At 47.3% G+C, this 25784-nt stretch overlaps 1 protein-coding gene across 1 annotated transcript; it reads right to left on the minus strand.

Moving 5' to 3' along the window:
- Positions 1–57: 57 nt before the first annotated feature.
- Positions 58–25506, minus strand: LOC135880794 (pre-mRNA-processing factor 39-like). The gene is made up of 14 exons (XM_065407135.1): positions 25395–25506; positions 21400–21713; positions 19816–19941; positions 17233–17351; positions 16676–16843; positions 14486–14750; positions 13503–13610; positions 11674–11838; positions 10461–10587; positions 8749–9017; positions 6484–6668; positions 4914–4988; positions 2795–2948; positions 58–657 (listed from the first exon to the last, which is right to left on the minus strand). The coding sequence occupies exons 1-14, from the start codon at positions 25504–25506 to the stop codon at positions 595–597; spliced, it is 2250 nt and encodes a 749-aa protein (XP_065263207.1). The 3' UTR covers positions 58–594.
- Positions 25507–25784: the final 278 nt, after the last annotated feature.

Genomic DNA, 25784 nt, shown 5'->3' on the forward strand with positions numbered 1-25784 from the left:
CTATAACATCCATGTGAAAGTTAACAAAACTCCATCCTCTGCTGTGCTGAAGAACGTCTGATTAATTGCACATTTATTTATACCACATGAAATGTACAGGAAAAGTTTACAAAATGACCCTTCCCTGGGTGACTGTTGCAATAAAATTAATTAAAAAAAAAAAGTTCTGCTCTATGAGCTCCAATAAGGGATTGTTCCTTGTTGCTGCTGCCAAATGAGTTCAGCTTTTGGATCCCATTGTGTCTGCAATGAGGCCAGTGTGAGTTCACTGTATACAGGAAGGGATTCTTAGACATTTCCATCTAAAAAGAGATCAGTTCAGTGCAAAGAGGCAGTGCCCACTCTGTGGCTGCCATTGGAGGTGAAGGCTAGACATGATCTAACCTGGTTCATAATGTGGGCTAAGGAAGGAGTTAGGGCAGCTCACTGCAATGAGAGGAGAAATGGGGCTTTTTAACAAGGCAGTTCAGTTTCCCTCTCTTACAAAGAGAGTCAACAGCCACTTTTCCTTTCACTTCTTGTTTTCTTGGAAGCAAGTGTAAAGTGGCTACTCCTTGAACTTTTGAACTGGTCATGCATTTCACACTGTCACTTTCAGCTTTGAGAGTAATAGTGGCTGTAGTTCCATGGATTTTGATACCCGTAGACGCCGTAGTTCTACATTTGAAACAGAAGAGAGAACATAGTTATTGTCAGAGTGGGGCAAAGCATGAGACTAACTTCTCCCCCAGCATTAAGGAAATTCCTTTGACAGTGAGGCCACCATAAAGAATTAAATTTCTATAGCACCCTTAACCCAAAGGATCCAAACACTATACATAAAGGAAGCACTTCATCCACCTCTGGAGTTCAATATGACCACTCTTAAACAGCTCACAGTAACACTGGATGAGGATAGGAAAGTGAAGAGTCTGCCATGCTGGATCAGACCAATGATTCATTTAGTCCCATATCCTGCAATAGCATGAATCAGTTATTGAGGCTGGAGAAGGGAGGTTTACATCTTATGGAGGCCAAGAATGTGTAGTTGTGGAGCAAATCCCATAGGCAAATAAAACCGGGGGGGAGGAGGAGGAGAGAGAGAGAGAAAGAGAAGAACAGGGCAAGTAACTTGCCCAAGGTCAGTGAGTCAGTGGTAGAGGTGGGAATAAAACCTGAGAGCCCTGACTTCCTGTTCTAGCCACAAAAGCTCATTCCCCTTCCAGTACTGGGACTAGAACACAGGAGGGCTAACTCTCAGTCCCTCTGCTAACCATCAGAAAACTCTCCAAGCTAGGAATAGAATCCAGGAATCCTGAACCCCAGCCCTTTGATCCGATCACCAGACCACACTCTCCTTTATTAAAGACCCCAGAACTTCGTTAACACACAGTTCAGGGTTGCCCAGCCCTGCCTCGTGCTCTTCCAGAATGTGCAAAGTGACTAACCAAAAACCTTTTAAAACCAGAAAATACAGGACTAAGGCACATATTACCTCTTCAATGCAAACTTAACTCTGCCCACTACCCTGCAGCTGGCAATAGCTCCTAGGAATGGATCAGTAAGGGCGGTGGTGAAGAATAAAATTACAAAGAGATATGGTGGATTTTCCATCTCTTCAGGTCTTTGAATCCAGACTGGATGCTTTAGTCAATCACAAGTTATTGGGCTCAATATAGAGGTAACTGGGTGAAATTCTCTGGCTTGTGTTGTACAGGTGGTCAGACTAGAAGATCCAATTTTCATTGCTTATCTTAAAAACTATGAATTTACAATAAGGAGATACAAGGAAGTTCTAAGAGAAAGTGCCATTGTGTTTTCCAGAGATCCAAATTCCAGCATTTATCTGTATGCACACCACCTGCATTCAGTGTTAGATGTAGCTAAATGAATGGTGAAGGGATTGGTTGGAGCATCTTTGCAGATCTGTTACTGTGATATGAGAGGTGCACAGTACCTTGAGGGATTAAGTATGCCTCTTTTCAGTGCTGAGTTCTGCAGGTTGTGTCAACAGAGGTACACAAGGGTGTCTTCTTGCCATAGGGATTTTGTTGGTAGTCTGTGGTCTCTAAGGCTTTGTGAAGGATAAATGAAGGCAATGTCTCAGAAGGAATCCTCATGGCAAGAGTGAAGGGGAGGTAACATTTAGCAAATCTGAAGTGGTTTGTGTTTGAGTGTAAGTACCTCTTGTTCAGCACACCTGACCAAATGCAAGGATTGCCTTAGCAAAAAGGTGCTATCAGACAGGGTCCTACAGTGCTCATGTGCTCTGTAGCATCTGTGAAGGGAGAGTGCTAGTATGGGTGTTATTGGCATGGTAGAGCATTGCTCAAAGAGGAAAGAGTTAAGGCTGCTTTGTGGGGAAGGACAGGGGATGTACCTTAACTCTTCATTTCCTGGTGTTCTGTGGTTTAAACTTAGCCATTCTCCAAATTCTGGAAGGGCACAAGACACCACAAAGGCAACCTTAACATTTTTAGGCATTTAAATTCCCTCTTTTAAAAAAAAAAAAAAATCTCTCAGCACCTCTGCAACACAGCCTACTTCTCCACTGTTTAACATCCAAATTTGACCCACTAACCCTATCCCCACATCCCTGTGAGACACAGCAAGTTCAAGACAATCTGAATCACCATGCAGATTTTATAGCAATCATCTTAACCGTTAAGCAACTCGCAACCTGAACTATAGTAGAGCTGCTGTTCTGCTAGAACAGGGAATGGACATGGAAACATGTCACACACATTTATTTCAATCCTGCCAGATGCATTAGCATACAGGGCTCAGAAAACCGCATTAGTGCCACACTGCTGACCTGATACCAGGTGCTATAGTTATAAGCGGCTGCTGGATTGGTACTCATATCTCCACCCATCAGTGGTGGGATGCCTGCAGTAGTGACCGCAGGGTTGACCATCCCAGGAGAGTCCTCAGCTCTCAGCTTTTTGTCTTCTGGTTCGTCAGTGCAGCTGGGGAAAAAATTAAAATGCAATCAGTAACTCAGTTCATAGCACAGGACCTAGAGGGGTCTGGAATCAGAGAGAGGAAACCTAGTATGGTACACAGCACATCCTTGTCTGGGCTCTGGGATGAGCATTACTTCATTAAGGAAGTCAATCATCAAAAATGCTGCTTTTTAGTCTGCGTACAACAATTGGCAAGCAGGAGTCTTAACTGAGCAGGGTGGCATTCAAGATCAGATACTGACAGCTCTGGTGCACCATAAAGCAATCAGGACTGGAAGGAGCCTCCTGTGTCAAATAGCATGGATTGGATCACAGGCAACCTCATGTTACAATCCTGTTTATAAACTTATCAAGGTCCATCTTCAAACTAGTTTGGTTGTTTGTCCCCACTGCCTCTACTGGCAGACTGTTCCAGAATATCAATCCTCTGATTGTTAGTACCTTTCTAATTTCCAGCCTAAATTTATTCTTGGCCAGTTTATCTCCATTTGTTCTTGTGTCATCATTGTCCTTTAGCCTCGACAGCCCTTCTTCCTCCCTGAGGTCTATCTCCCAGTGTATTGATAGAGAGCCATCAGATCCCTTCTCAGCCTTCGTTTTGCCACGTTAGACAAGCCCAGTTCTTTCAGTCTCTGCTCATAAGACTGGTTCTCATTCCCATCATCCTAGGAGCCCTTCTCTGCATACATTCCACTTTGGATTCATCTTTCTTGAACACAGGTGATCAGGCTTGTACACAGTATTCCAGATGAGGTCTTATAAATGTCTTGTCCAATGACATTATTACTTCCCTATCTCTACTGTAAATCTCTCACCTGATGGTATTGCATTTGCCCTTTACATGGCTGCATCACGTTGATTGCTCTCAGTAATTCTGTGATTGACTAATACACTGACATCTTTTCCTCCTCATTACCAACTGATGAGCACCTAGCTTATAGCAGAAAGTATTAGGCCAGGTCTACACTACCGCGGTAGTTCGACAGCTGGCAATCGAACTTCCGGGTTCGATTTATCGCGTCTGGTCTGGACGCGATAAATTGATCCCGGAAGCGCTCGCCGTCGACTGCGGTACTCCAGCTCGGCGAGAGGAGTACCGCGGAGTCGACAGGGAGCCTGCCTGCCGCGTGTGGACCGCGTCTGAACCGCGGTAAGTTCGAACTAAGGTATGTCGACTTCAGCTACGTTATTCACGTAGCTGAAGTTGCGTACCTTAGTTCGAATTTGGGGGTTAGTGTAGACCAGGCCTTAGTTTCTAAATTCACAACCTTGTACTTTGTACTATTAAATTTCATCCCATTTCTATTACTCCAGTCCTCAAGACTGGCCATCCCTGAAATAGACAAACTGTACCTCGCAAGCCACGCGTCGCTCTTTTATAGTTAAAATGTGGCTCACTGAGCCCCCTACTTTCCCCCCTATTCTCCACCTACCAGGCTGGGGGGAGAGCTCGGGGCTTCTGCCCTGCGTCGGGGTGGTGGGGCTAGAGGCTTCTGCCAAAGATAACTGGTGCCTGCAGAGATTTGGGGGCACAATTTAAAGGTTCTTCCTCCCCTCCCGCAACAGCTTGAGTCACACACCCAAGGCATGCCCCCCCTTACCCTCAACAACCCCTTCCCGCAGGTCCCAGGTGTTAGCTCCACGTGGAGAGGCAGTAGCAAACAGATGGGAGCTGCGGGGAGGAGCATCGTCTCTGGTTTCTGCCCAGCGGGGAGGGGTTCTTGGGGCTTCAGTGCCGTGGGGCGCGCTTGCCGGGGCTTGGCGCTTCAACAAGAGCGGGGCTGAAGCCCCAAGAGGCATTCCCTGGCTCTCGAACTTCTGAAGATTGTCATATTTGGCTCGGCGGGTCAGTAAGTTTGGCCACCCTGATCTAGTTCTTCCTATATAATATTCTGACCCTCCTCTCTATTCATGACACTTCCCAATGTATGAGAGACTGTTTAAAATCTGGTAGCATCTGTGCCTTACCCATTTTCAGGGGCTCTTTTCCTGGTCATCTGGTGTTTGAGGAACTTTTGGTGTTCATCATACGCTGTCAGCAAGCTGGGAAGACAGAAGGGGACAGATGGTTAAGAACAGGAGAACTTGCTGTGTGTGTTTCAGTGATTTTACCAAAGTTTGCACTGGTGAGAAGAGAAAGCTTTGTCCCTCTAACTTTGAACATGCTTTGTTTTGCCCCAAGCTTCGTTTGGCCCCTGGTACTCCCTAGCAGAGGTGGGAATAGAAGTGGCATGCTAAACTCCAACCACTTGAGCCAAGTCTTTACCCCCAACAAAATGGGTATTTACTGGTGGTCCCTTCTGGCTTTATAACCTATGAAAGAATGATTGTCTCCCTTGTTGGCAGATTTGAAAGATGGAAGATTAGGCCATCAAGTCTCAACTACGATCCCTAGTGGTAATTCAAGGGCAAGGGGCTGGCGTTAGCCACACTGTGACTGATCTGATGTTTGTGGATGCAATTAACCCAAAGTCAGTTCCAGGCTAGAGGATTCTGGGTGTAAGAATAGAGGGCTTAATTCTCTAGAGCCATCAATCAGGTACCTTTCACCAGAGAAGGAGAACCCCAAGAACACTCCCCTCTATGGACACTGGGACGGGGGGCAGTGTGGCCTAGTGGATAGTACTCTGGACTGGGATGCAGGAGACCTTGGTTCTATTACCAACTCTACCACTGGCCTTTTGGGTGACCTTGGGCAAGTCACGTCCACGATCTATGCCTCAGTTTCCCCATATGTAAAATGGGGATAATTATACCTGCCAGCTTTGGGCTCTACTGATTAAAAGCACCGTACAAGAGTTAGGTACAGTAACTCCTCACTTAACATCATCCCAGTTAATGCTGTTACATCACTGCTCTATTAGAGAACATACTCATTTAAAGTTGCGTAATGTCTGCTTGTTTGGCCGTGCGGGCTTGGAAGCAGGGTGGGCCGGCAGCCCCCCAATCAACTCCCCTCCACGCCCCCCCGCCCTCTGGCAGCCCCGTGGATCAGCAACTCCCCCCTCCCCCCGCGCCTCCTGCCCGCAGCAATCAGCTGTTTTGCGACGTTCAGGAGGCTGGGGGGGGGGGAAGGGGAAGGAGCAAGACGTGATGCGCTCGGGGGTGTGTGTGTGTGCAGGGGCAGGAAGAGTGGGGCAAGGGTGGAGTGGGGGCAGGGCCTGGGGTTGACCACCCCCTGGTACTTTGGAAAGAACAGCAAGAGGAGCAGCCAGACGATCTACCCTCTTTCACTCTCTGATTTCACCACCTCAACCAAGCTTCAAAGTCAGCATTGATGAGTACAGTATTAAATTGTTTAAAACTTGTACTGTATATGTATGTGTCTTTTGTCTGGCGAAAAACATTTCCCTGGAACCTAATCCCCCTATTTACATTAATTCTTATGGGGAAATTGGATTTGCTTAACATCGTTTCGCTTAAAGTCGCATTTTTCAAGAACATAACTACAACGTTAAGCAAGGAGTTACTGTATTATCTGACTTTTTGTACCCAAGGGGTGAGGGTCTCAGAAACAGCAGACAGGGTGTTCTCTTACCTGTGTATGCTGGACCCAAAGTCCTCAAGGAACTCCACTCTGCGCTGTGAGAAGACAATCTTCGTCTCCTCAGGGAGGCCACTGCTCAGGGCTCTCTCAAAGCAGTTCATGGTGTTGCCTTCATTCTGCCTGACATCGGCGCTGAACTCTATCTCCAGGAGGTTGGTGTAGAGCTTCGCATTTTCCTGTGTGACACAGGGAAGAGGGAGAGATCAGAGATGTGGTGCCTGGTCCAGGTGGAAAAGGTATGTTCAGAAGGCACCGGGAAAGTCTTGTTGAAATCTTCCTGCTTCAGTCTTCATTCTGAGAACTAAGGATACATGTCCCTCAGCTCCAGGAATTATGGAGAGGTCTCTTCTGCACTCAAAAAATTCCCCAGCTCCTTTCATCCTGAAGTGCTTCATCGTTTATCTATGGTACTGGAGCGCAACAGCTGTTGACCCACACAAAAATACCACACCACGATTTAGTACAAGCAGCAAAAGAATCCCACACTCAGATGCAAGTATCAGAGTGTGTGTGTGGGGAGGAGGAAAGTAGATTTAGTGAGGCAGAATGGACTGGTCTAACCTGGAATTCAGCCAGGACCCTGTCACTAACAGAAGCCAAAATGGCTAATGGTTGGTTGTTGCCCTTTGATCCTTGCTTACCACACCCCACACTCCCATAAACCCTCGACCTGACTGCTCTCATATTAGAAGTTGTTTGACTGGGCCACTCCAAGAGTCGGGCAGAAGTGTAGTTTAGTGACTGGAACACTGGGAATAAGGATACCTGGGTTCTAGTCCCTGCTCTGCCACCACAGGCACATCCTTTCCTTTCTCAGTGCCTCAGTTCCCTTGTGACACTGGCAGGCCACAGATGCCAGCTCCTGCCCAGGCTGCAGGCATAAGCTAAGAATCAACAAACCCATAGCTGAAGACCAGACCAGTTCACCTGTATGTTTGTTTTGCTCAAAATAGGTATTAGTCTTATAAGAATGTATTTAGTGTTTAGACTCTATGAAATGCTTGTAAATTGCTGCATTCATTAATCTCACTTGCAATGTCTGTTTTCCATGCTATAAGAAAATATGTAAGTTTTACTTTATAATTTTGAAAATGATCACCTGGATGCTGATCGCTGCCCCGCAACACCCCCTTCCTTGATGGCCCATCTGATTTTGATAGCCCTTCTGGATGGGTGGGTGGGACAATTCCCATGCCTGAGTTTACAATTTCAGAGCAAGGGAATTGTCTCACCCACCCAGATAGGCCATCAAGGAATATCACAATACAATGGACTGGTTAATGGCCCTATTGCACCTGGAAAATGCTACATACAAGGAAACTTGTCCTATGGACTTGGAAGCTGAATGAAGGAAAGAAAACCGTCACAGGAAAATTTTCCATCTCTTTGGCTGTTTGAACTCTGACAGGGCCAGAGACTCTAAACTGAAGCCAGAGATCTCCAGTGTCTGCCTCCTGGGTCTGCCCTCAAAGACACTTTGAATTGACAGATGACTAATTCTGTCACTCTTAGGATTTACATGGTAACTCATTTGTGTGTATATTTGCTTGCTTTAACCTGTAAATACTCTCTTATTTCTTTTGCCTAGTTAATAAACCTTTAGATAGTTTATTAAAGGACTGGCTATAGGCATTGTCTTTGGTGTAAGATCTAGGGTACCAATCGATCTGGGGTTAAGTGACTGGTCTCTTGGGACCGGAAGCAACCTGAATGTAGTGTGATTTTTGGGGTAAGTGACCATTTAGCACTAAGTCCAGTTTGTGTGGGTGGCAAGATAGACTGTAGAGTCTAAGGGGACCATCTGTGACTCCATGGTAAGACCGTTATAGTGATCCAGGAGTTCACATTTGTTACTGGGTTGGTGAAATTTAATTATAGAAAACACCACTAGTGTGGGGTGTCTGCCTTGAGGTTGGCACTCACAGTCATGAGTCACTGTGTCACCCCTCACTAAGCTTGACTACTTAGCCTGTGAGCTCTCTGGGGCAGGGATTCTCTCTCAGTAGGTGCCTGTGCAATGCCCAGCACCACAGAAAGATGACCCTCAAATCTTGGTCACGGTCTGTGTGCAGTGCCTAGCACCCCCTCAATCTTCGCTGGAGCCTAGATGCAATCAATACACTAATAAAAATATGCAATTATGCAGAACAGTCTTCCACAGCATCTGTTCCCTCCTGGAGAGAGACACTATCTCAACAAGAAACCCTAATGCATTGTCTTCTTGGGAACGTCACCCTCCCCATCCCAAAATCTCACCGGGTCTTTCTCTAGTGCTTCCATGAGAACCTTCCGAGCCTTTATTAGATTTTTCTGCACTTTCAACACCTGTCGGGCCAGCTTGATGGCATAGAATGAGGCCAGGGGCATCCCCTCATTGTCTCGTATGGCTTCCTGCAGCAGAGCCTCAGCTGCCTCCAGGTTGCCATGTCGCCGCTCCAGGCTCACCCTCCGCAGACGAACCATAGCCAGCCCAGGGATGGACTCCTCATAAGACTTCAAGATGCGACGTGCCTCCTCCAGGTCTCCTGCACAGATGCGGGAGGGGAGAGAGAAAGAAGTGACAGTGGCAGTGAAGGCAGGCAGCATGGCAAGCACATGTGGTGCTCAGTGAATTTAGAGGCTATATTTATTTTGCTTTAAATCTGTTGTAGGAGAGTCTCACTCATTTCAAAGGCAAAAAACTTACCACACTAGGGGGCTTAAAGGGTTTAGCGGCATTTTCCAAATCATCTAACCTCCGCTTTAAGCCTGTAAAGACTGAAGGGGATAGCGCACCATCACGGATACACATTATGGTCTTGGCTTTGCAATTTAAACATGGTACAGGCCAATATTTGCAATTGAAATCAATATAAATCTGACAAGAACACATTTTAAACACATGGACACAGCTAAAGCAAAGGGTTTCTGGCCAAGAAGCTCCTAGGTTTCTGTATGTCTCTTACTAGGCAGCAGTTCACAGATTAAGGCCAAAAGAGACCATTAGATCATCTAGTCTGACCTCCTGTATAATATAGGCTGGAGAATCAACCAGTTCCCCCTGTGTGGAGCGCACAGACTTATAATTGACAAGCATCTCCCAGGAAGACATCCAGTCTTCATTTGAAGACCTGAAGAGATGGAGAATCCACCACTTCCCTAGGGAGTTTGTTCTGATCGTTAATCATCCTGTCAAAAACATGCCTTATTTCTAATTGGAATTGGTCTGGCTTTAACTTCCAGCCACTGGGTCTTGTTCTGCCTTTCTCCACTATGCTAAAGAGCCCTTTAAGTATCCAGTATTTCTCTCCCCCCACCCCTGAAGGTACTTATATACACCATAATTAAATGACTTCTTGATCTTTTTGATAAGCTAAAGAGACTGAGCTCCTTAAGTCTCTAAATAATTTTTTCCAACTCTCAAATCATTTTTCTGGCTCTTCTCTGCTGGGGGTTTGAAGACACACACCCAGGTGGACTATCCCAACTTACATGTGAGTTTATAGAAAAGTGAGCCAGAGCCAAGATTTACAGAAATGACTAGTGATTTTGCTCAACTTGAGACATCTTAAAGGAGCCTGGATTTTCAAATTGCTAAGCACTCTACCTCTAAGAAAACATCAGGTGTCACGCTGGGCACTCAAAACTCACTAACTGATTTTGAAAATCTTAGCCCAGCATTCCCAGATTCTATTGCTCGCTAAGCACTCTGGGAGAGACTAGCACATGAAGAGCTAATTTAGAGTTCAGAACTGAACCAGTCATGTCTGCCCCTTAAGATTTGGCCTCAATCTTTCAATAAGAGTTACTGAGCAGGCTGGTTGTGAACACACAAAAACAGGGTTGGGTGGCTTAGTGAAATGTCAATGAGAAACTCTATCACCTCCCCCGCTATTGAACTGCTTAGTTAAGTCAACTTCCAGCTAACCAAGGGCTTCTCAGGCCAGCAAATCAGCAGAGGGGTGCAGCTAGGGTAAGTTTCCTCTGACCTTGCTTCTCTTCAAATGCAGCCCACAGGAGGTGGATGTTGGGCTTCCTGGGGAGGTGGTAGCCACAAGCTCGTTGGAAGACGCTCCTGGCCCCAGCCACAGTGTGGTTCTCAAGGTATTTCGTGTACTAGATTAAAAGGGGTCGGGGGATACAAAGAGGACATGGATGCGTTAAGGTTGCCCACTTCCTGTGGCATAGAATGTATGAAAGTCTGCTACATCAGCTTGTATTGAGAAGGTTATGGTGCACTCACGTTAAGGGGCTTAACACACCTCTCTTCAGAATTTCCTGCACCCTCTTAGGCAGGTAGGAAACACGGGCAGATAAAAAGCAGCAACGGAATTTAAAAGAAGGGTGTTAGAATTTTGCTCCACAATATACATGCAGAATAAAAAAAAATAAATGAAACGTTTGGAAATCCGTAAGAGAGCACCACCTGAACTCATGCTGACTGCACAAGTAATGTGGGCAGCAGCCAGGGTGGGGAGAGGAATCTCATGCCCTGGTGCAGAATTAACTCTCTGATTCCCAGGGGGCATTTAATACCCCCACCCCTACAAGATGCTGCTGGCTTAATCCAAGGGCTAGGGGACTCTGCCCAAGGCTAAAGGGGAGCAGAATTACTAGACCCTGCCTAAGTGCTAGAGGGCGAAGCCAATCTACTTTAAACCAGTGAAACAAGAGACTGCACCCAACCATTCTGTTCCAGCTCTGAGCTGCTGTCCCAAGGGGTGGGCTTGCTAAGCCCTGTAGGCCAGTGTGCCCCGGGGATTTAGCAGATGCTCCCCCCTTTACCCACAGCCATTTTTTTAAAAACCAGCAGGGGTATTCAAGTTAAAATTTGCTCTTATCAGCTGCAGAATAGGGACACAAATCCTCCCAAGGCCTGCTACCTCCATCCAAAGCCAATCCACCCTCCTAGTCATGGCATTGTTGAACATTTGGGACTGCAACGAGGCTTTGGCTTATCTCCTGCCTGTCTTCTGTGAATGAGGAAATACGGTAAACTAACAGATCCATCTTCCAGGGCTAAGACAACACATAGCCATTAAGGAGATTTTTTAGAGCATCCTCTTAACTGCCTTAGGAGCAGAGATGGAGGATTGTGTGGGGAGGAGGGGAGGAGCGCCGCCCATCTTCAGAGTGAAGTCAGCAGGATTCAGATATGCGGCGCAACCCCCAGGGAGGAGGGGGAAGCGAGAAGGGGCTCACCTTGATCCAGAACTCCTCGTAGAGGGCACAGGCAATGACGCAGCGCTCAAAAAGCACAATGGTGCGCTCGTGGGAGCCACTGGTGATCTCATAGTCCAGATAGTCACGCCAGTTCTTCAGCTGTGCTCGTTCCAGCGGCTTGACATGAAAGTATGGCCTCTTGATCTGCAAAATGTTTGGGATGGGGAGGAATAAACAGAGGTTCGCAAGACAGATAGGAGGGGGGCTGCAGAGGAAGCAGACTCAGGCACAGGATGGTGGGGGAGAGCTAACCTAGAGAGCGAGTTCTCAGGGGCAGGTATTGCATGTAGTGCCTTGTACAATGGAGCCCTGACTAGGATCCTTAGATGTTACAATAAAGATACAATATTGTAGAGCAGACATTCAGAACAGCATTCAACCCAGGAAGGAGCTGATGGAAGGGCACCATGATGGTACATCCCTCATCTATCTCCCTACAGTTTGCAAAATGCTACCCAGGCAGCAAATGTAGCCACCTTTGGGGGGTGAGATGAGAAACCCTGAGTACACAGCAGCAAGGGAAGAAAATTTTGGCCAGATATCTCCATTACAAAGAGCGCTGTGAAATCTTATGTCTGTGTAAAAACAGGAGCTCAGGTTAAGGCCCCATGACTACAAGCCCCCCACTACAGCTCCATGTTCAGCGTTGCTACTTCAGAAGGATGAAGGAGTGATTCCACCAGGGGAAGTCTAGGTATGTCTAACCCAGGGGTGGGCAAACTGCGGCCTGCGGGCCGGATCCAGCCCCTTAGGACTTTGGATCCGGCCCGCGGGATTGCCCCCCGTGGCACCGTGGGCCCCGCGCCGCTCTCAGAAGGGCGGGGGGGGGGGGGGGGGGCAGAGGGCTCCGTGCATTGCCATTGCCTCCAGGTACCACCCCCCACAGTTCCCATTGGTTGGGAACAGGGAGCCGCGGCCAATGGGAACTTCGGGGGAGGTACCTGGAGGCGCAGCAAGGGCAGTGCACGTGAAGCCCTCCGCCTCTCCCACCCCCAGGGGCCGCAGCACTTCCTGGAGCGGCGCGCCATGCAGGGAGCCTGCCCTGGCCCCGGTGCGCACCGCTGCTACCCCAGAGCTGCTTTAGGTAAGCGGGGCCGAGCCGGAGCCCGAACCCCTCCTGCACCTTGCACCCCAACTCCCTGCCCTAAGCCCCCTGCCTGCACCTCGCACCCCTCCTGCACCCCAACTCCCTGCCCTGAGCCCCCTCGTACACTCCACACCCCTCCTGCACCCCAACCCCCTGCCCTGAGCTCCCTGCTGCACCCTACACCCCTGTGCACCCCAACCCCCGGCCCTGAGCCCCCTGCTGCACCCCACACCCATTCTGCACCCCAACCCCCTGCCCTGAGCCCCCTCCCGCAGTCTGCACCCCTCCTGCACCCCAACCCCCTTCCCTGAGCCCCTTCATACACCCCGCACCCCTCCTCTGCCCCAATCCCTTGCCCTGAGCCCCTTCCTGCACACCACACCCCCTCCCACACCCCAACCCCCTGCCCCGGCCCTGCATACAATTTCCCCACCCAGACGTGGCCCTCGGCCCAAAAAGTTTGCCCACCCCTAGTCTAACCTAACCTGGCCATCCCCTCTGGCTTTCTATCTCTCCATAAGAGATGGCCTGTGCGAAACAGAGAACCCACAAGAACGTCTGTGAATTCCTGCCAAAACAATGCACGTTATTTCCTCTTCACCGAACAGAATTTGAGGCTTCTGCACATAGGGACTGGGGTATCAGCTCAGATAGTGGATGCTGCTAAGCACCTAGTCCATGCCGTGGAGCCTTGCCTACAGCTGAGTCCATGGTTACCTACCCCTTCCTCAAAGTTCCAGCGCTTGCTGACTTCCGCCTCATTCTGGGTGTACACTTGCTGCCGGATGGAGATAACGAGCTCCCGGATCTTGTCCTGGTCCAGGTCTCCCTGGAAAAGGAACCAGAGCAAAGAGATGGTGATAACCTTATGTTTCTATAGCATCTTCCATCTCATTTAGATCTTAAGAAGTCATGTGTGAAAGGATCACTAAACATGGCTGCCCTGAGGTGAAACACAGCCATGCTGCCTAACACTTTAAGACAGTCGGTGAAATAGACTCCTTAATTCAAATTAAATTGAAAGGGGGGAATTTCAGAGAGCCAGCACGTAGCTGGAATATGTTGGAATATGGCCAGGAGAGGGAGGATCACATGCTGTCTTTGACAAGAACTGCCAGGGCATCTTTAGTAACAAGGATCTATGTTTCACATCTTAATCCTTTCCACCATGCTGGGGTACAAAGGCAATGGCTCACACTGGCAATCCACGCTGAGGTCACTACCTCCAATTCCTGCAGTTCTCCAGGATGGGAAAACGCTCCAAAGTGAAAACCTTGAGTACTGTGCAGGACTTTGCATACAAAAACGGAGGAAATCTCAGATTGCACTGAGCAGTCTATAAAATGCAATGCAGCATAGGGCGGGCTCTTGACGGGGGAAGAATAGTCAAGTCTGCAGCAATCGCTCCAGGTCTATTCAAGAGTGAATACTGCACTGGACTGGGCATCAGGATAGACTGGACTACTATTCCTGGCTGTCATTTACCGCTGTGACACTCTGGAAAAGTTCCTTCTCCTGTCTTTGCCTCCATTTCACCCCCTACCCTTTGTCTATTTAGATTCTAACTTCTTTTCTGGGGGGATGGGCAGGGATTCTCTCACTAAGTGTTTGTCCAGCACCCTGCAGAATAAGCCCCACCCCCAACATTGTTCAGGGCCTCTCTGTGCTACCATAACACAAATAATAAACAACAACAATACCCACCCTGACAGCAGATGTCAGCTCAGAATAACTGTCAAAGTCTGCATCATTTGGGTAGGAGGCTGAGAAGCGTGGTACCTGGGCATCTGCTCCTGTTTCGGACTTCACTTCCACCCCCGGAGGCAGGTCTTCCCCAGGCGGCACCTCCTCCACCTCTGTCTCCACACCTTTCTGTACCGTGTCCGTGGTGATCTTGGATTGCAACCAGAGCAGCTCCTCTGCAGACAGGATGTCTTTGGGGGAGTTGCTCATCACATGCTCCTTGAACCTGAGGCATGGGAGGAAGGAACAACAGCTGATGATGGATACCAAAGCCCACTCAAGTCAGAGTGAGGAGGACTTTTAAACCTGGTCATTTAAACTGCTCAGGAGAGTCTAAAACCGAGGAACAGCTGTACCCAATCAGGTCACATGTCTGCCTGAAGTGGTGTCCCACTCAGCCATCTGATTTTATACTGCAAGCTAATTTGGAGGCATCTGCACCAATTTGTGTGTCATTTTTCTTAGGTCATTACCACAGTATCACAGCACCTCACAATTTTTAATGGATTTATCTTTGAAAAACTCCTGTGAAGTAAGACAGTGCTATTATCCCTATGTTACAGATAGGGAACTCAGGCAGAGAGAGACTAAGGAGAGGTCTACCCTGCAATCAGGAGGCGATCCAGCTAGATCAAAGCCAGCTCAAGTAACAACACCAGTGAAGCCACAGAAGCATGGGTGGTGGCCACCTAAGTATGTACCCAAGATCCCAGGTGGATGGGACTAGCCTGTGCTGCCAGAGCTTCACTCCTGTTACTCAAGCTAGCTCTGATCTAGCTAGCTCAGGTACCGGTACCCTGGCTGGCAGAGCTGGGAACTGAACCAGGTCTCACCAGTCCCAGGCTAGCACCCTAACCACTGAGCCATCTTGCATCTCTCGTCTTCACCTCCAGTTGTATCAGAGCAGCCCAGTGTCCGCTGTATCAGACAAGATGGACAGTGTGGTCTCTTGCTCGGAGTAAACAGCGTGGGGTGCTCCAGAGGAAAATGCTCCTTAATGCGTAACAGTTTGATACAACACTGCATGTGTACGTACATGTGACAACCTACACTCCCCACCTCCCTCTCTGATCCAGTTAGCAATCAGCTCGTGCCTTGAAGATGGAGAATCACTAAGCGTGTTTAATCCTTTCCCCAGACTTAGCAAGCTCTCTGCCTCCACTGTCCTGCCACAGAGAGTTCCACAGCTCAACTACTCAAATTGGCAGCAAGTGGGTTGAGAGGAAGGATTGTCCAGTGGTTAGGGCACTGGGTTCAATTGTCTGCTCCCTCAGACTTCCTGTGTGAACCTGGGCAAGTCACTTAGTCTCTCAGCTCCCCATCTGTAGGATGGGATAACAGCACCACCCTACCTCACTTGAGGGGGTGGGGGCACGAATTGTGAGGCCATTAAAAGATTGTGAGGCACTCAGATGCTGCAGGAAGGGGAAAAATCTGCCTTACAAAAAATGACAACCATCAACTTCTACAGCTAGGAACTGGGCAACTTGGGAGAAGGACGTGCAGGGGGCTGTCCCAGAAAATCTGGGACGATTTACATGTTGCAAAAGAGAAATTTTTGTGATTTTTTGTGTGAATTTAACCTCAATAGTAAATTCCACACTGAGCCATAGAAAGAGTAGTCCTCTGTCTACAGAATAGGCCAAAAACTCCACCAGATTAAAAGAGAGAATGGATACTTATATGGATATCAAGAAAATCCAGAGTTGTAATAACTAACGACAATAAATATTGTGGAAGGAATATTAAACCTCAGGCTTCAGGGTTTAAACCAATCTCTAACTATTAGACATCAGGAGGGGCCTAAAGGTGGGGACCAGATTATTCCATGTCTGCTAATCCGGGGCTTTTATGCCTTCTTTTGAAGCCTGACCTCCTGTATAACACAGAGCAGAGAATTTCAACCGGTCACTCCTTTATTAAGCCTAATTTCTATGTTCAGATAGAGTACAAGCAATGCAATACAAGTTTCTCCTATGCTATCCTGCAAACACATCCCCTCTAGGGAAAGAGGGAAGGTCAGTTTAGATGACCTACCCCAAGCCAACGCTTAGCCTCTCTGCAAAGACCACCAATAGGGAACCATCACTGTCAAACTGTGGTGGTTGTTCCTGAGACCCAGGGACTTGTTTCATCCTGAATGAGACTTACTTTTCCCAGTGGTGGCTGTACAGCTGGGTTGGTGTGGAGAGCACTCGGTCATAAATTGCTGTGATGGCCTTCAGGTCACCTTGTTCTTTCTCCCACTCCACATACATCTCCCACAGTTTGTCTGAGCGGAAGTCCATTCCTGCAGCAGCCACGGCTGACTCAAACACGCTGTAAGGGAGAAAGAACATCCATTAACAAGAAAGACAGCGTGCTCTAATGGGTGGGGCACTGGACTGGCACTCAGGAGACCTGAGTTTTATTCTCATCTCATGGGCAGGTTGCTTCCCCTCTGTTTCCTCTCCACCCTTTGTCTTGTCTATTTAAACTATATGCATTTTTGGGGCAAAGACTCTCTCTCCCGACATGTCTGTACAGTGCACAGCATTATGGGGCACAGATCTTGGTTGACCTCTAGGCACCACTGCAATACAAACAGCCACCCCAAAGAAAGCAAGATCCCTGGATCTTCGAGTAGTTCACTGACCCAGCCAATATTACAGTCTCCCCTAATGCCTTACACAGTGTTGTCCTGTGTTTTTGATGCTCTGGTTATGTACCTGTGGATCTTCTGTATGGACTCAGGAAGGTTCATATCTAAGGTGGCCTGTAGGTAAGAAATGTAATGGATCCAGAGGTCCATGCTGAGGGGGATGGACTGCAGCCCTCGTTCGAACACCTGTAGAGCAAAAAGTTCTGACAATGACAGCAACAAAAAGAAGCTTCATAATGCTCCCTCCCATCTGACCCATGTGAAAGATGCTATGGTATATTCAAAGACTATTAGACGGATTTCATAGGTGCTGTATGTATCTGTATGTGATCATTAGCAATTATATTCCTAGCTAAAAGGGTAAGGTACAGAATGCTTCCTGCAATAACTAAAGGAAGTGGGGTAACTAATACAAATTCCTAATACTGAAACAATGCAACTAAAGTCTTTTGAAGATTCAACCTCTTGGGGGGAAAAAAGCACAGAGACTGCTCTGACCTGGATCAGAGGCCTTAGCAGACAAAGGCCTTGAAGCAGCACAAAATAACAACCCTGACCTGAGATATGGTCATAAACCATTCAATAACTGACAGGCACGAGATGTTTACCAATAGAATCAGACTGCATGAGAAGACCCAAAGTATTTTAGACCTGCCATGGTCTCCACATGGAAGAGAGGTGACCACCTGGTAAACAAGACATGCATATAAGCTTTTGTTGTGAATAATTGGTACTTTGCTTTACAAAAACTGGCTGGTAACTGGATAATTCTGTCATTGAGAACTGCAGGTAACTGAAGACAGACCTACTGAGGCAATCACAGTAAATTGCAGGGGTCTGCACCTAAGGACCAGTCTGGAGAGAGAGAACTGTGGTATTCCACCCTGAGAAAGGGGACTACTGGAGGCCTGAGACCTAAGTGTGGTGCCCTTGAGGAGATGAGGGTCAGAGGTGCAGTTAATTCAGGAAATGTGCCAGATCAGTCCCAGGGAAGAGCACCCCATTGGCCATCAACTCCTGGGAAACCAGCACAGCACCAAAGGAGGCAATCATAGAAAAATAGGACTGGACGGGACTCAGGAGGCCACCCCCACCGACCATCCTTGACAGGTGTTTGTCTCATCTGCTCTGAAAAACCTCCAAGGACGGGGATTCTACAACCTCCCTACATAATCTGTTCCAGAGCTTAACTATCTTTAGAGTTAGAAAGTTTTTCTTAATATCTAGCTCTCCTTTGTTGCAAACTAAATCAATTACTGCTTGTCCTATCCTCAGTAGACATGGAAAACTATTGATTGCTCTCCTCTTTATAACAATCTTGTACATATTTGAAGATTATGTCTCCCCTCAGTCTTCTCTTCTCTAGACTAAACAAGCTCAATATTTTTAAATTATTTTCAGTCATGTCTTTCTAAACCTCTTGTTTTTGTTGCTCTCCTCTGGACTCTCTCCATTTTGGCCATATCTTTTTTTAAAATGTGGTGCTAAAAATCAGTCAGGGTACCCCAGCTGAGGCCACATAAGTGTTGAGTACAGCAGAACAATTACCTCCTGCATTTTATATACATCATTCCTGTTAACACACCCCAGAACAACATTTGCCATTTTTGCAACAGCATCACACTATTGACTCGTATTCGATTTGTGATCCACTATAACCCCCAGGTTCTTTTCTGCCTTGCCAGTAATTCCCTATTTTATAGTTGTGCGTTTGATTTTTTCCTTACAAAGTGTGGTACTTTACAGTTGCCTTTCTTGAATTTCATCCTATTGATTTCAGACCACTTCTCCAATGTATCAAGGCCATTTTGTATTCTAATCCTGTCCAAAGTGCTTGCAACCCCTCCCAGCTTGGTGTCATTCACAAATTTTTATAAGCATACTCTCGACTGCATCATCCAAATCATAAATGGAAATATTGAATACTACTGGACCCAGGACGGATATTGCAGGACCCCACTAGATATGCCCTCTCAGTTTGACAGTGAACCATTTGTAACTACTCTTTGAGAACAAAAACTAGACACAGTCTTTCAGCCAATTATGCACCCACCATATAGTAGAGCATTTTCCCCTAGTTTGCCTATGAAACTGTCATGTAGGAATATGTCAAAAGTCTCACTAAAGTTCAGACATATCACAGCTGCTGATTCCTCTCCTATCCACTAGGCCGGTTACCTTGTCGAAGAAGGAAATTAGTTTGTTTTGGCATAATTTGTTCTTGAGGAATCCATGTTGGCTGTTACTTAACATCCTATTATCTTCTAGGTGCTTATAAACTGATTGTTTAATTTGTTCCAATATCTTTTCGGGTATCAAAGTTAGGCTGATTGGTCTATAATTCCACAGGTCCTCTTTTTCTCCCTTTTTAAAGATATGTGCTATGTTTGCCCTTCCTCCAGGACTTCACCCATACTCCATGAGCTCTCAAAGACAATTGCTTATCGGCTGAAACAATGCATTCCTGCTATATAATTACCAAGTCACCTGTGATAGACACCAAGGGAGACCTTTTGCACAGGCTTTGTGAAGAACTCCTGGCCCTATCGCATTGGGTCCATTCAACAAGGAGTTAGCCACTGGGGTAATCAACCTTGGAAGGGCTGCTGTAGCACAGCACAAAGAAATCCCAAATAATTCTCCCTCCTACCTCCTCTGTCTCCTTGCTGAAGTCGAAGCGCCTCTCCATGTCCGCATACTTCTTCCAGTAGCCGTAGCAGTAGGGGTAGCGAGCAAAAAAGGCGTCGAAGGCTTTTCGTGCTGCAAAGATGTGATTCTGCACAGAGAGGGGGCAGCAGGAGGGGAATGAGCATGTGTGAAGAGCCCTGGAACTGGGAGAGCTGGAAACCAAACCCTGCCAGCCCCAAAGCAGCCTTACAAATAGAACTGGTAGGAAAACAAGGGTCGTCGTCCCCCTACACACAAAATATCATGTTTTTGGCTGAAAATTGAAGTGTTTCAATTTTGAAATGTCACTGTGGTGCCTCATGGGAGTTGTAGTTCAGGTGTCCCATGCTCCCATTCTCCTCCATGAGACGGGCTCTCTCAGTCAGACTACAACTCCCATGATGCACTGGAGTCTCCCCCTCTTTGTGGGGGACACTGTGCATCATGGCAGCTGCATTAATGCGGTGAATCACAGAAGATATTGTCCATCTCCGAACTACAACTTCCATGAGGCACGGCAGGTGCACTTCAGAAATTAAACACTTGGGTTTTCAGCTGAAAGGTTTCTGGTTTTCAAGCAGGGTTGGTGATTTTGGGGGTGGTTGTTTTTTGGGGACAAAAACAATTTCCATAGACAGCAGACACTTTTATCAAAAAGTTTCATTTAATCAAAACCCCAATTTCCATTGAAAAACAGTTTTGACTGAAAGTTTTCAAACAAGAACATGTTGGTCTTACTTAGCACTTGACAAACCCTAATTTGGGTTTACAATATAATAAGCTGTGGGTGTCTAAATACTATGTTACCACACCACTTTCAAAGGGAAACTCCATCAATTTGCAGCGAGTCTTAGGCTCTTCCAGATTATCTCTTGTATAATGCTCTTTCAGGTGGCAATTTGATCTTTCATCTGAAGATCTGCAAGGGCCTTGCATTAAATCTCTCACTAATTAGTACTGAAACTTGCAATACCTATTTAAGAATTAGCCCATTAAAATTAATCAAAGGCACTAGAACAAATCTAGCCCTTGACAAACCAGGTGCAATACCAGAGACTTCAATGAAGTTGCTTCTGTTTGTGGCACAGCTGAATCTGTCAGACCTTAAGATGGCTTGATTAGGGTGAAGCAATATGCACTGCACGTAAGTGATTCATCTTACAAATGGGAAAACAGACACAGATAGGTGAACTGTCACAAAAGTTAGTGGTAGAGTTTGGGAACAGAACCTAGGAGTCCTGTCCCTTAGCCATCTGCTGCGCTAACCATTCAATCTCACTCCCCTCTGAAAGCTGGGAATAGAATACAGGAGTCCTTACTCCCACCCTCCACACTGCTTTAACCATTGGACCCCACTCTTCTCCCAAAGCTGGAAACAGATCCCAGAAGTCCTCTCCACACAGGACCCTCTCTAACTATTAGACAACTCATTCCTTTTTTCTAAATTAAAGGAGTTGCTACTTTTTTGTAGAATTATAAACTTCACAAGCTGGTGCCACCTGCGCCACTGTTAATTTTGCTATTTGCTTTTTAATAGCCCCATGCACCAAGAGAATTCACTCCCTACCTCTTGTTCCACATACTGCAGCAGTTCGGTCCATGCCGTGAAGTCATGAGGATTCTCGTGAGCTGCCTTCCAGTACTTCTCAAACTCCAGAGGGTATGAGAGGGAGGCTTCTTCCATTGCCACAGGGGTAGCCACTGCTGCGTGTTCCTCCTCGGGGGCAGGATATTGACAGATCTCTTCACTTGCATAGGGGTCCTTGAGCCTTGACACGCTGGCTTCAGCGTTAACTCCATTGCACCCTTGCACTGCTTTGGTGTCTTCCTGCTTACTGCTACTGTCACTTGGCGGGTCTGGAAGCAAGTCTTGGTTGGGACCTACAGCATCAAGATCAGTAAGGAGGTGAGGGATCTATCTTAGGTTTCTCTATCTTGCTGCCAACGATTACCATCTTTTTAAGCATATGCATCAGTGAAATACTATATCAGTTGTATCAACATTCCCTGACATACATTCATTACCCAGTACGTGTCAACATACTGGGTAAAGAACAGAAGCCAAGGTGTGTGCCTTTAATTCTGCTTTTATCTTGGAGTAGATAAAATAAAAAACAAGACAAGCCTCCTCAATCTTGTTTCGGTTCATATAGCTATACCATGTCCATTGCTATGATATCTGATAATCTGATTGTTCTTCTGAGAGGTGTAAACACCGAAGAAAGAACCAGACCAGACCTAGATTGATATCCTGTCTCCAGACACTACAGGATGATTGAGGGGGAAATGCAAGAAACCCCTGCAGTGGATAATTATGTAATAACCTGCCCACAGGGTAAGTTTCTTTCTCATCTGAGGCAGTCAGCAGTTGTCTTGTGTGAGAAGGACTACAGAGGGCCCAAAGGGATCTAAATAGAAGCATCAGGACAGAACTGAACAGAGCAAAAACTTCAGGCTATATACCTGAATATCTAGAATCATCTCCTAATGTGGAGAAATATCAGATTGTAAAAGAATCAGTGGTAAAAGCCTCATTGCTTGAGCCACTGAAACTGGATGGTCAAAGCCCTGGAGAATATATTGCAGAAAGCAATCCTACATTTGGGAAGAGGGAGATGAGGAGGCAGACTCCAAAATGATCTGGCATATTTTCTTCATCATTAACTTCACAACACAGATTACTGGAAAGGAGAGTCATTCTGCAATTAACACATACCTTACTACAAGGCAATATTTTGGAAAGAAAACTAACATACAAACTACAGCTCTTGAGTAAACTGGGAAGGAATGTAACATTTCTTTGGTGTTGGAAACTACTTCACTGTCTTATTTGTACCGATACGGGAGCAAGTAATGTGGTTAAGAAAGAAACCGCTGTTCCCCAGAGCATTAGACTAAGGATGGGTGGGTAAGATTAGGAGGTGGGGACACAAGAGTTCTATGTACTTATATGGTCCTCATCACAATAGTATCTAAGCATCTCAATCATTAATGGGGGCTTTTTATCTTTCACAACACCCATGTGCGGTAAGAAACGAATTACCCCCATTTTACTTAGGAACAGGTTCTATTAAGTGACTTGCCCTAGATCACACGAGTTTGTGACTATAGGAGGAACTGAACCCAGGTTTCTTGAGTTCCACCAGTCCAACATTCCTACCCTAGGAATGTATACCTAGAGTGTTATACAGAAGGGGAGGATGGATAAGGAAGGTTATGAGTAGCACGGTGAAGATGCAAACCAAACTGCTTTGTTGTATTCCTCAATTGCCTTCTATACAATTTCTTGCATCTTCCTCTGAAACAGCTGGTACTGTTCAGTATCAGAGACATAATACTGGACTAGTCGCTGCTCTGAAACAGTTTGGCAAATCCTAGGAGCCTAATTTTTCCAATTAGCTTTTCCTACATTTTGTTGCAAAATTAGTTCCAGTGAAAGGTGCTAGCTTGACAACCCTGTTGACTAAGGCCCTAGGAGCATTTTCCCAGTACAGCTATCCCAGTATACTATGCCAACAAAGGGCTCCTAGTGTGGATGCAGCTTAGGCCAGCAAAGCTGCACTGTTATGGTCTAGCTTATTTCAAACGCCCAAACAAAAACCATTACCGTATACAAGTAAAAGCACCGTTTTGCCAGTATAGGAGTTCTGCCAGGTGCAGCTAGGTCGTTTGGGGATTGCACCTCTTCACAACCCCTGATCAACAGAGCTGTGCCAGCAGAAGTCTGTAGCAAAGACATAGCCTAAGTTCTCCAATTCTCCACAGATCAGGTGTCACCAGAGGCTGTAGCAGGGCAAGCTGCCTCATCCTATCAACATACTTCAGCCCTTACACAGAGGAGCTAACTCCAAAGGTGTTCAGTCTCCATGGTTCATGCAGTCCCTGGCCTCTCTAGGAAATGGACTAAACTCAAACTTGGGTCACACAGCCCTCTGAATAGTAACTAATTTTAAAGTTTTGAGCCTATCCCCACACCTGTGGATAAGGTAGAACCTAAATGGGTTACATTTTTAAGAGGCAAGCTTTTGCTCTGTGATAAAGCACCAAAGATGTCAAATGCCGCTGCTCCAGTAAGTACCCAATATACTACAGCACTTTAGAAAGTGAGTCGTCTTCATGCAAGTATCCCACCAAATATCTTCATTGAAGTCCATCTATGTCAGCAAAGCTAGCTAATGAGTCTCTCCCACTTAGAACACACTTTATAAACTAAGCAATGAAATTCCAGGCAGACCATGGCAGGAAGAAAAAACTACTCACAAGTAAAGTAGCTGCATGAAAACCTAGGCCCCTCTGCCTTAAATTTGGTGCATGTCACTGTCTGGGTCATCAGTCAAGAATTAAATTTTTTGTGTGAATACTGCAAAAGGTGCCTCACAGGGCAAAATCGACTGCACTGTGACAGACGGTGGGGAAAGAGACACAAAAGTGAAGCAATATGCTCTACACCACAAATGGAGTTAGGGAGAGATCTAGGAGTAGAACTCAAGAGATCAGGCTCCCAATTTCCTGCACTCACTACCAGGATTCACTCCCCATCCCAGAGCTGAGACTAGAATTCAGGGATCCTGGCTTCCCCTGCTCTCTCCCCTAGATCCTCCCCAGAGCCAGGAATAGAACCCAGGAGTCTCTAACCATTAAGCATTGCCATTTCATAGTATCAGACAAAGAAGGTGAACTAATCAGTCCCATGGCCTCCAACAGAACACCACACAGGTCCACTATTTACATGCAACCCAGAAACGAACCAACTCCAGTTTCCCTGCTGTGTAACCAGACTGCCGACAAATTTATCCCACAGCAAGTTAACTGTTTAGACTAATCCAGCTGACAGAGTTGGACCAGCAAGAGATAAGTGTCCAGAGACTAACTACCAAACCCTCCACCTCCTCAGAGAAGGCCATACTTCAGGGATCATCCCAATACAGGGATCCCTTTTGGGGTGTCCCTCCTCAGCCCAGGAAGCACCTCACCCTTTCCCCTCTCCTCTGAACTATTCTATAGCATTTCCCCCCTTCACCAGCAACCCCATGGGTCCCACTGCAGAGAGGTGTTCTTCCTCAGTTCTAGCAGTTCTCTCTACCAAGGTCCTATCCCAGAGGTACCTTCCCGGGGAATCCCCCTGAAGAATCCCTCCTCCCCCAATCCCCAGGAGGCGCTCTCCTCTCGGAGCACTTCTCTCCCCTAGCCCGAGAGAGACCCCATCGCCGCCCAGGGGGACCCACCCCCCAGCCAGACTCCTGGCCTTCCTCTTCCCTCTGTCCCCAGGGGGACACACTCGCTCTTCTTGAAAGTTTCCCTCCTTCCACCACCCCCATACCAAGAGCTCCTCCCCCCTCCTGAGAGTGTCCCCGGGGACCATCTCTCTTCCAGGACTCCCTGCACGCCAAAGGGATCCCCCCCAGCCGGGTCATTCCTCCCACAACCCAGGGTCACCATGGAAAGGAACTCCCTCCCCCCGCCCGGGGAGCCCGCTCCTCTCCCCCACCCCCGGAGAGCAACCTGGCCGGGGACTTCTCCCAGCCCCAGCCGGACCCCGACCAGCCCCTTTCCCGCTCTCACCGCCAATGTCCAGGCCGCTCTCGCCGCCCTCGCTTCCCCCACCGAGGGCCCTCTCGGTCCCGGCTCCGCCACAGCTTGTGCTCCCCGCCGCCTCTAGCCCCTCAGCCGCCATCTTGTCCCCCAACTACTATGGCGCCACCAACTGCGCCAGCAATGCTCATGCGCCCGTCACAAGGACCCGGATGGGTAGGCCGCAGACGTAGTACAGGAAACCAGCGAGAGTAGCGGGAAACAGGGTAGAGCGGCCCCATCAGCGGTTCTGGACTCCCCCTGAGAACATAGAGACCTGGCGGACGAGGAGCTGAGAGACTCCATAACCCCTTCTGGGTTCTGTGCTATAGAGCAGAACCATAGAGAGCTGGTGGAAGAGGAGCTAGAGCGGCAAAGAGG

Source organism: Emys orbicularis, chromosome 7 (genome assembly GCF_028017835.1).
Source record: "Emys orbicularis isolate rEmyOrb1 chromosome 7, rEmyOrb1.hap1, whole genome shotgun sequence".
NCBI classification, from domain to species: domain Eukaryota; kingdom Metazoa; phylum Chordata; order Testudines; family Emydidae; genus Emys; species Emys orbicularis.

Bases quoted from the DNA above. Each gene is read 5' to 3' on its own strand.
- LOC135880794 (XM_065407135.1), bottom strand. From the start codon at position 25,506: ATGGCGGCTGAGGGGCTAGAGGCGGCGGGGAGCACAAGCTGTGGCGGA. The intron at 9,018-10,460 runs GTCAGAGGAAAC...GCATCTGTGCAG, and splicing joins TGCATTTGAAGAGAAGCAAG to GAGACCTGGAGGAGGCACGT. The intron at 2,949-4,913 runs GTAAGGCACAGA...TTTTTTCCCCAG, and splicing joins AAAAGAGCCCCTGAAAATGG to CTGCACTGACGAACCAGAAG.